Source organism: Anastrepha obliqua, chromosome 1, assembly GCF_027943255.1.
Source record: "Anastrepha obliqua isolate idAnaObli1 chromosome 1, idAnaObli1_1.0, whole genome shotgun sequence".
Taxonomy (NCBI): Eukaryota; Metazoa; Arthropoda; class Insecta; order Diptera; family Tephritidae; genus Anastrepha; species Anastrepha obliqua.
In genome coordinates, this window is record NC_072892.1 from 48646029 (window position 1) to 48656234 (window position 10206).

Here is a 10206-nt window from a genome sequence, read left to right on the forward strand (position 1 = left end):
CAGGTACTCACCAAACAGCAATTAGAAAGGCTAGTTTCATTAATGGAAGAGAATCCACAATTCGCAAAAGGGATTTGCACCAAAGTTCAAGCTGCAAAAAAATTGGAGGAATTCACAACGGAGCTGAATTGCTTGGGACCACCAGTTAGAACGGCAGCAAAATGGATTAAGGTTAATAATGGTTTTTTTTTTTTGTGATGTTTATAGAAATACATTTTTATTTTCCCTTGGCAGGTATGGGCTGAAATACGTAGAGGAACTGAAATACATATTTTTTTCAAATGACGAATAATTGAATAAAGAAAATTTATAACAAAAATAAAACAGAAACTGTGGCGTAAAGGTTTCTATTTGATACTTTCTAGATTTTTCTATAATATTCTAAAAATTTCATTTCTTATGCTGTATTTGCAATAAAAATGTGCTTTTCTTTGTTGCAGATCAGCCTCTATACTACTAAATTGTATCCAGCTTTGACAAATATAATTTTCTAGGACATCTATTATTTCCGATAGCACAACAGACACAGTGGGTTGAGCAAGTCCTAGCATACCTTCATTACCAATACTCAATTGATACGATCCCTGAGCATAAAATCGCAGAACTGTGGCTCGATTGCACTGCTGCAACTAGTTTTCTGTACTGGACAGTAGGTTCATAAACGCCTCTTTAGGTGATCTAAAGTTCTTTAAAAATCTGTAAGGAAATTTCTGTAATATTAAGTACGTCAACACTTTTTGAAAGTTCTAAATGTACTCAGTGGAAGCCATTTCTAGGGGGTTGGATGCGGCCCTCAACTGTTTTCTACTTCTAGCTAGTTCCGCTAATCTTTCATCGTCCGATAAATCGTCGAACCACAACTCCGTTGTACTCATTTTCACAAAAAATACTTTTTTTAACTTTTAAAAATGTTATTAGCAAAGAATTTCAGTACAATCGGTTTTTCTTTTATTTTGATTTGCTGTATCAGCTGAGAAAAAATTATCTATTGTAAATGCGTCGAGCGATCGAAATTCACAATAGTCCTATTCTTCAACGAATCAGCACCATAATACCAAATGAAAATTCGTTCGATCAGCACTTTCGACTACAGTCGAAGATCGAATGTTGCTCATAATAGGGGCCTATATATTTTTTTCTACACAAAATCGTTGGAATTGTGTAGAAAAGAAATAAAATTAAGATTAGTATAATATTTGTTTTGCTAATTAGTAAATCATAGAAGCGAATTATGTGTTAAATTATCTTCATTCGCTAATGTATAGTTACTTTGGCGTCTGCTGTAGATCTGACTTCATATCTATGTAATGGGTATTAAATATGCCACAAATCCTACTCAATAATACCACTTAACCGGTTTTGAAGCTACAACTTTCCATATGCCACTAGTTCGCGTTGTAAAATTATGCCGCTTGATGAAGACTAAAATAAAGCCCGTTTCGTATGATTGCTGAAATGCGCTTGTTTTCAACGTCTTGCTTTGCAAAATACACCAGACTTAGCGCACAGTTCAGTAAGTTGGCAACGCCGAGCTCGCGAATATAAAATAAACAAACCTGAAATGAAACTATAAAGCGCAATTGTAAATAGCCGTTAGTATGAGAAATGTGTTTATTTATATACTACATTTTTTAATGTTATCGAGTGTCACTACACAACGTCCACCAGTCTGTCGCACAACGTTCAATTAGAAATGTCGCTAATATTTGCGAAATAGTGTGATTATTTTTAATTAAACAAAAAATTGCAAGCTTCACTGCAATTAAGTTAATTATTAGAAAATATAATTTTAAATTATTGTGCATTGAACAATAAATATATTTACTGTGTGCTAATTTTGAGGTTTTTACCACAAAAAGTGTGCGAATTATGCGTTTACTCACGGCAATTCTTCTGGCTGTAGCTGCTTTGCTTGGCTCCAATGTAGAGGCATATCGCTTCTTAGGCATACTTCATACCGCGGCCAGATCGCATTACATTGTTGGTTCAAAATTAATGAAGGAGCTGGCACGCAGAGGTCACGATGTCACTGTCATTTCACCATTTCCCCTGAAAGAACCGTTGAAGAATTTTCACGATATTGAAACACCAACGATCAAGGCAGCCATGGACAGTGAGTATGGGGAGATTTTAGGTATAGATATGTACATACATGCGTACATAGTTGAAGCTAAATGTGCTTAATCCCACATGCCGCTGCAATAAGTAAAGCGAAGTAATTAACGTTCATGTAAAATTAAGTTAAGTCAAATAAAAAATTGTGCGTGTAATGATGATGCAATCCTTAGTAAGGTAAGTCGATTTAACTAAAATACCTCTATGGCAGCAAAATAATATAAAATCTGCTTGGGCTCTTATAAAAAAACAAATTTTTGTGTTAAATATAAAGGCAAAGAATTTTGTCAGCCAAACAAAGTAAGACAATTAGATAAATGCGTAATATGTCACTTAATTAAATTTATATATAATTATTTGATAAACGACATAAAAGAATACTTTTACTATTAATAGAAAATTGGTTCAATTATCTTTAATGTGCTATGAAGCGCTGGGTACATTGTGCATGTGTTTGCACGTACAAATATTTATTATATGTGTATGTATGTATGCATTATATAAACATATCATAAATGCAGTGTGCATTGGCGGCATTAATTTACTTACTGAAGAATATCATATAAGTGGCCTACTTGAATCGATAACAAAAATATTTTCGCGCAATTACCAACACATACACACCACGCGATAAAACGTTAGCATATGACAATTTAAACAATTATTATTATTTTCTCTGAATGTCCATTATTGTTGTATAAAAGTATAGCTTGTTGCCTAATAAAAATCATATAAATCCAATTTCAAATTGTTATACAAAAATTGGACAAATTGCTGGAAATTTCAGCAACAATTTCCGTTTTTACTTAGAATATCTACAAACAGGTTTTGTACGCAGTTTTGCAGCTTATCAAATTGTAGTGAAATAAACAGCAAAGCAGAAGTTGTTAGAAAATCTCATTGATTTTTTAAAACTTTTTTCCTGCACGTTAATGCGCATTTCACCATATAAAAAAAATTGTGGAATCGGAGTGAAAAGTTGTTGGGATTCTTCCCATTTTTGTATAAAATCTGTAGCTGATGCACGCATATGGTTTTGGGTAGACAATAAGTTAAATATAGTATATTTATTTACAAATATGTATTTAAAAATATTAACGAATCATAGAAAAAACTAAAAGTCATGTGTATGTGCTGCCTACGATCGGCCAAAGGTCTAAATCGACCAAGTAATTACAATGTTGCTCATAAGCAATGTGTTAATTCCACAAATATTACTATAGGATTTTTAATTGAATATTAATGATTCCATATGTAACGTATTGCCAAGTTCAAAACAAACCTCTTGAATGGCGCGGGTTGCTTAATGCTGTAATTAGTAACGAACACAGAATTTATACATAAACGCATGAAATTCTAGCGCTTACTGACGAGTTTAACGTAGCCTGAAACCAACTGTTGTTTCTTATTGGCTTTGTAATATTTCGTTTTAATGTTCGTGGACTATGGTCTTTGATTTATCTGTTTCAAAAATTTGATGGAGTTGCCATATTTAATGGCTTGTATACACAACTTCAGCATCGTATATGAATCTTTACAGACATGCTAACAAAAATACCCCCTTAAGGGTTATCAGAGGTAATTTTTATTTAGCTTTTTTAATAAACCAACATTTTTCTAATAAAAAAAATTTAATCATAAAAAAATTATGCTTGCATTTACTTGCTATATACTGTCACATGGGCTTTCCGCTGACATAAATTACTTTTAAAAAATTATTCTACACAAAGTTTGGTGGCAACCCTTTTACGAAATATTTTCGGATTAAAACTGAGTGAAACACATTTTATTCGATATTATGATATTTTATTTAGTTTTTTAATATTAGGTGCGCAACTAGGTTCCCGCTGTTTTTTTTTTTATGAAAAAATGGTTAAGTGGATCATTGAAAGTATTGCCTATCGCTGGCTACTAATTTTTCCCCTCTTTTTGGTAGATTTCGTATACCCTCATAAAACTGTTCACCTTTTGAGGCTACCCACGGATCAAGCCATTTTTTGATGTCTTCATATGAATGGAAAACAACGCAAATATGTGCCTATGCAGACGATATCGCCATTCTTTCGAACGACTTAAATGAAACCTTTTTAAATATTGACAAAATTGCCAACGATATTGGCCTCTTCGTTAACGAGTGTAAAACGAAATACATGCTGAAATCAAGACGGCACACAAATGCACAGAATCTTCATGTAGGTGCATATACTTTTGGAGCGGTGTAACAATTTAAATATCTAGGTGTAATGTTCACTTGTAGCGGTAACTCAACACCCGCAATCAAAGATCGCGTCAACGCCACCAATAGAGCGTATTATTCACACCTTAGTTTGTTCAGGTCTCGTCTTTTATCTAGACCTACGAAGCTGACCATGTATAAAACTCTTATACGACCAATTTTGACATATGGTTGCGAGGTGTGAACTATGAAAATTAATGACAGTGCGCTTATTGCTAACTTCGAAAGGAAAATTTTAAGAAAAGTGTTCGGACCCATTAAAAATGAAGATGGCAGCTACAGAATTAGGTACAACTCGGAATTGAACGAACTTATCCAAGACGAGACAGCTCTGCGTAAGGGAAGCCATGACTGGAAAGATAATTGGTGCGAAGGCGAAGGGAAGGGCCGAGAAACCGACGGATAGACGCAATAGGAAGCGATCTCACAGCAATGGGAATTCGCAACTACGAAGGAAAAGCAAGCGATAGAACACTTTGGAGGAGTTTTGTGAAGGAAGCTTTGACGCACCCCGCGTTGTAATGTTGTGAATGATGATGATATGAATGGAACTGCTGATCAACTAGACCATGTGCCATCGATCGGAACAGGTGATAATCGAACGGCGCAATATATAGAAAATAAGGTGGGTGGGACTGGATTTCCCATTTCAGTGTTTCCAGGTAGTTTTAATGGGTTCGGCAAGCTGAAGCAAGCTCTTCTTGCATTTGACACGGATCCTCATTGAGCAATGCCATTCATCGTCTTCGAAGGTTTTTGGCCTTCAACAACAATGGTCAACACTAAAATCATCATCTTTGAAGCGACGGAACCAATCTCGGCACGTTGTTTCACTTAAAGCAGCATTTCCATAATCTTTTTGTAGCTCTCAATGCGCTTCAGCCGCTGTTTTTTTCGAATGAAAGAGGAAAATCAACACTTCCCGCGAATGACGATTATTCGGCACAAAGTCAGACATTTTCACAAAACCAAAAGTATATGATACCAAAACAAAACCTCCAATGTGTCGAAGCAGTTTGTTTAGCAGATGTCTAAGCTTGGTTTATGACGTTTAGGTTATGTTAGAATCGACTAGCACACACCGGTGGCGGCATCTATTGACAAACAGCGAGAACTTAGTTGCGCACGTAATAAAAATGGTAGTCTTATAAAAATATACCCAGAGTTAACACTTATACTTTAAAACCATTTCAAAATAATATTTTTGAGTTAAATAGTTATAAGATATTGTACGTATTGAATGTAGGGAATCAGTTTTATGGCTACATAGACACAGTACAGCAAATAAATATATGGGTCTCATCTGCCTTAGAAAGATCAACTAGAGGTAGTGAGCAAGAAGTTACTGGTTCGTTTCTTTAAACTCAGCCAAAAACGCGCCGATGAAGAAGAACATTTGTAAAATTGGATGATTCTAACTTGGATTCGAATTTAGTTGAGATCTACTTCTACTGCAAAATAATTTTAAATAACTTTTTAAGTTATAAGTTTTGTTTAGAAAATTTGTTGGCAACTCTATTTAACGGTATTTGTGAATTAAAGTTAACAAAAATATTCCTAAATTGATGCCCATTTTATGAACTTTTTTTACATTCTGAATATAATATATAGTAAATAATATTTTTAATAATTTTTAAAACACAAATTTTATATTGAAAATTCGGTGGCAGCCCTGTGGACAATAATTTCCAAATAAAGGGTATAGCGAAAAATCCTTTCGTTCGATGTCCATATTATGCCGTGTTTTGTTTTTTTTTTTTGTAATAATTATAAAATAAAAATGTTGTGGGGCAAATTTGATGGCAATCCTATGCAAAGAAATAATGCCCAAAATGAACTTTTAATTTGATGTACACAATTTGGAATTTTTGTTGTTTGAAATAATTAATAAAAAAAAAATTGTTTATTGAAAATTTTGTGGCATCCCTATTCGAATAAACCTTTCAAAAATATTATTTATTTGATGAAGATATTATAAACCCTTTGCATATTTTTAGCTTCCTAATTAGTTCATAAAATATATATTTTATATTGAAAATATGGTGGCAACTCTATGCAAAAATATTTCTTAATTGCAGCTAGCAAAAATATTCTAAAGTGGGCACTCATTTCGTGAATATATTCTGAATATACATAATATTTTTAATTATTTATAAAATAAATATTTTATATTGCAAAAATCTTTTCGTTCAATGTCCATATTGTGACGTTTTTGTGTTTTCTAATAATGTTTAAATAAAAAATTTTGTGGGACACATTTGATGGCAACCCTATGCAAAGAATTAAAACTATTAAACAAAAATGTTTAATCCGATGTACATATACTTGAAAGCCAGTTTTTAAATAATGCATAAAATAAATATTTTATATGAAAATGTTGTGGCAACCCTAATCAAATATACATTTGAAAAATTTTTTTTATTTGATGAAGATATTATTAACCTTTTGTACAATATATTTTTAACTTTCTACTAAAATGATTCATAAAATAAAAATTGAATATTGAAAATCTTGTGGCAACCCTTTTCGAATATACCTTTCAAAAATATTATTTATTTGATGAAGATATTATTAACCCTTTGTATATTTTTAATTTCCTAATTAGTTCATTAAACTTATATGGAACATGTGGTGGCAACCCTATTCAAATATACCTTTCAAAAGTCATATTTATTTGAAGAATATATTATGAATCCTTTCTATATTTTTAACTTTTTAATTACTTCATAAAATAAGTATTTTATATTGAAAATGTGGTGGAAACCCTATGTAAAAATATTTCTGAATTAAGGCTACCAAAAATATTTCTCACTTATTCTCATATTGTAAAGGTTTTTTGCACTTTTTAACTTTTTTAATAATATATAAGTTTAAAATTGTGTGGAGATAATTTGGTGGCAACCCTATTCAATAACACTCTTCATTTTATGGGCATATAAATTTTTTGTATGGCGTTAACGTTTCAAATAATTCATAAAAAGTGAGATTGCAAATTTGATGGCAACCCAATTCTATTAAAAATTATTCTGGATTAAAGCTATTAAAAATACCTTTCCTCTGACGCCCATATACTATTTTTTTCTTAAAGAATATAATAAATGTAATATAATGTACAAAAAATATCAGAAACAGCTTAGAAAGTAAATAAAAAATACATGCAACTCCCTAAAGCCGCCTCATAGTAATCAAGAACTTAAAACAAAAATAAATAACTAAAAATGCATTATTTTCGTGTCTTCTCTCTTCAGATGCTGCATCAAACCTTTTGGACACCATCAAAAACAGTGTTCTTGAAAATGTGAAGAACTACCACGAAATGGGTATAAATATTTCACGCACATTTCTTCAAGAACGCAGCGTTCAAGAGCTCATGGCCAGTAATCAAACCTTCGATGCCGTTATTTGTGAAGTTTTTCTCTCGGAATCGATCTTCGGTCTGAGTGAACATTTCAATGCACCACTAATAGGCTTGAGCCCATTCGGAGCACATCCCTGGAATACGGATATGGTGAGTAATATTCTTTTTATATACAAATTATAATACTCTAATTTCAATTGTATTGCATTTTCACAAGGTCGGCTCACCTTCCCCACTTTCGTACGTTCCAAGCGTATTACTGCCATTCAACGATAATATGACTCTGTTGCAACGCCTTGCAAATTTGGGGTATAATACATTCGAGCGTTTACTGCTCGATCTGTACTATTTACCTAAACAAGAAGCTTTGTACAAGCAATTCTTTCCCAACAACAAGCGCGACATGTACGAAGTGCGACGCAATGCCGCTTTGGTGCTGCTCAACCAACACGTCTCGCTCAGCTACTCTCGACCCTATGTACATAATCAGATCGAAGTTGGAGGCATGCATATCAATCGCAAACGCTCACCATTGCCAGCTGACTTGGAACATTTCATTAGCAGTGCGAAACATGGCGTAATCTATTTCTCGATGGGTTCTAATCTACGTAGCAAATATTTACCCATGGAGACACGACAGGCGATACTCGATACATTCCGCGGTTTAAAGCAACGTGTTCTGTGGAAATTTGAGGATCCCAAAATGGAAGGTAAACCAGATAATGTGTATATTAGTGAATGGTTCCCGCAAGATGATATATTGGCGCATCCCAATGTGCTATTCTTCATCACACATGGCGGTCTACTCAGTACCACCGAATCCATTTATCATGGCAAACCTTTCATCGGCATACCGATTTTCGGCGACCAGTTTTTGAATATGAATCGTGCTGCCTCTGGAGGTTATGGCATACGTTTGGATTATACAAACCTTACAAAGCAGAGCTTTAGTGCGGCCATTGAACGCATGCTAACCGATGGAAGCTATGCCAAGCGGGTGGCGGATATGTCAACGCGTTATCGCGATCAGCCCATGAATCCGCTGGATTTAGCTGTCTACTGGGTGGAATATGTGGTGCGACATAAAGGTGCTAAGCACTTGCATTGTGCTGGGCAGGATTTGAATTTCATACAATATCACAGTATAGATACCATACTGATCATGTCTGGTGGGCTGGCAGTAGTGGTGCTGGTGCTGTTGTTGCTGATACGGGTCGTGTGGGGTTGGCTGCAGTTTGCGCTTGCGCGTAAGGATATCAAACAAAAGAAGCAGTAAAATTAATTTAGTAGTAAATAAGAGATTTTAGCTGTTATAGTTGCTTAGTCAATAAAAATGAATGCTTTGGTAAATTATTTTAAAACGCTTTATATTCAGGGCTGGGTATTTTGCACTACCCCTAATTTCTTGTGGTAGTTAAAATAAGGGTTTCATTATCAATAAATCTTCAAATCACTAAATCCACTTATTGGACTAATTATTTAGTTATTAAATTCACTGCTTTAAATAACTACGCCACAGGAAGTTATTAAGAAGTTTTGACAATTTACTTGTGTTTTAATTATATTAGTTTTAATAATTTATTTATGAAAATTTAGTTCACTGTCCCACGAAAATTCCACGAATGCAAGATTCAAATTTTACATAAAATAAAAAAAAATTAAACACATTTTCAAAAAAATTTCGCACTTTTTAATCCAAGTGCTAAGAAAACTTTCGAGTACACAGTTTTATAGCAAAATAATTTTATTGTAACAAAGTAAATATTTCAGTTGTTTAAAAATTTGAGTTGATTTTTCAAATTTTTTTACGCTGACGATGTTGAGTATTTTCTTTCATATAAATGGCGAGCATTCGATACATGAAGAAAATGCATAAGACCGGCAAGAAAACAAAAAAAAAAATTCAAAAATTAACACGATATTTTAACTCCTTGAAACATGATATTTTTTATGCTATGGTACTGAAAAAATGTGCCGCTTTTATGAATTTTTTTTTTTTTGTGAATTTGAACTATATTTGAAGCTTGGCTTCTTTTCGTGTTTCATCAAGAAATCCAAGCTCCTTGCCATGTTAGGAGATCTTGTTTTTTTCTTTTAAATAAATAAATATTTTTTTAAAGCAATTATTTTTGTAAACCCAAAATAAAGCAAATAATTTTCACGCACCTACATATACTAGGTGGCGCAAAAATAAAAATCATTTTTTTTTTAATAAACTTTTGACTACAAATTTTTTTTTCTAAACAGAGAAGCGATGGTCACTTCTAAAAGTTGCAGAAGTGCAAAGTGACATGCCCGAAAAGAAAACTGTCAAACTTTTTTCACACACACTTGACAAATAAATGTTGCGTAAAATTCCAAAATATGATTTATACCACACAAATCATCCTGCTGGGACACAAGAGGAGAGAAACACTAAAAATTAGAATCTACAAACCACTGCTATAATAAAAGACCGGATCTTATAGATTGTTGCATATGCAAAAGTGTATCAAAA

The 10206-nt window shown here is 33.2% G+C and overlaps 1 protein-coding gene across 1 annotated transcript; it reads left to right on the top strand.

The window, feature by feature from the left end:
* The first annotated feature begins 1640 nt into the window (after nucleotides 1-1640).
* LOC129252846 (UDP-glucosyltransferase 2-like) lies at nucleotides 1641-9062 on the top strand. The gene is made up of 3 exons (XM_054890980.1): nucleotides 1641-2113; nucleotides 7600-7859; nucleotides 7927-9062. The coding sequence occupies exons 1-3, from the start codon at nucleotides 1870-1872 to the stop codon at nucleotides 8983-8985; spliced, it is 1563 nt and encodes a 520-aa protein (XP_054746955.1). The 5' UTR covers nucleotides 1641-1869; the 3' UTR covers nucleotides 8986-9062.
* Nucleotides 9063-10206: the final 1144 nt, after the last annotated feature.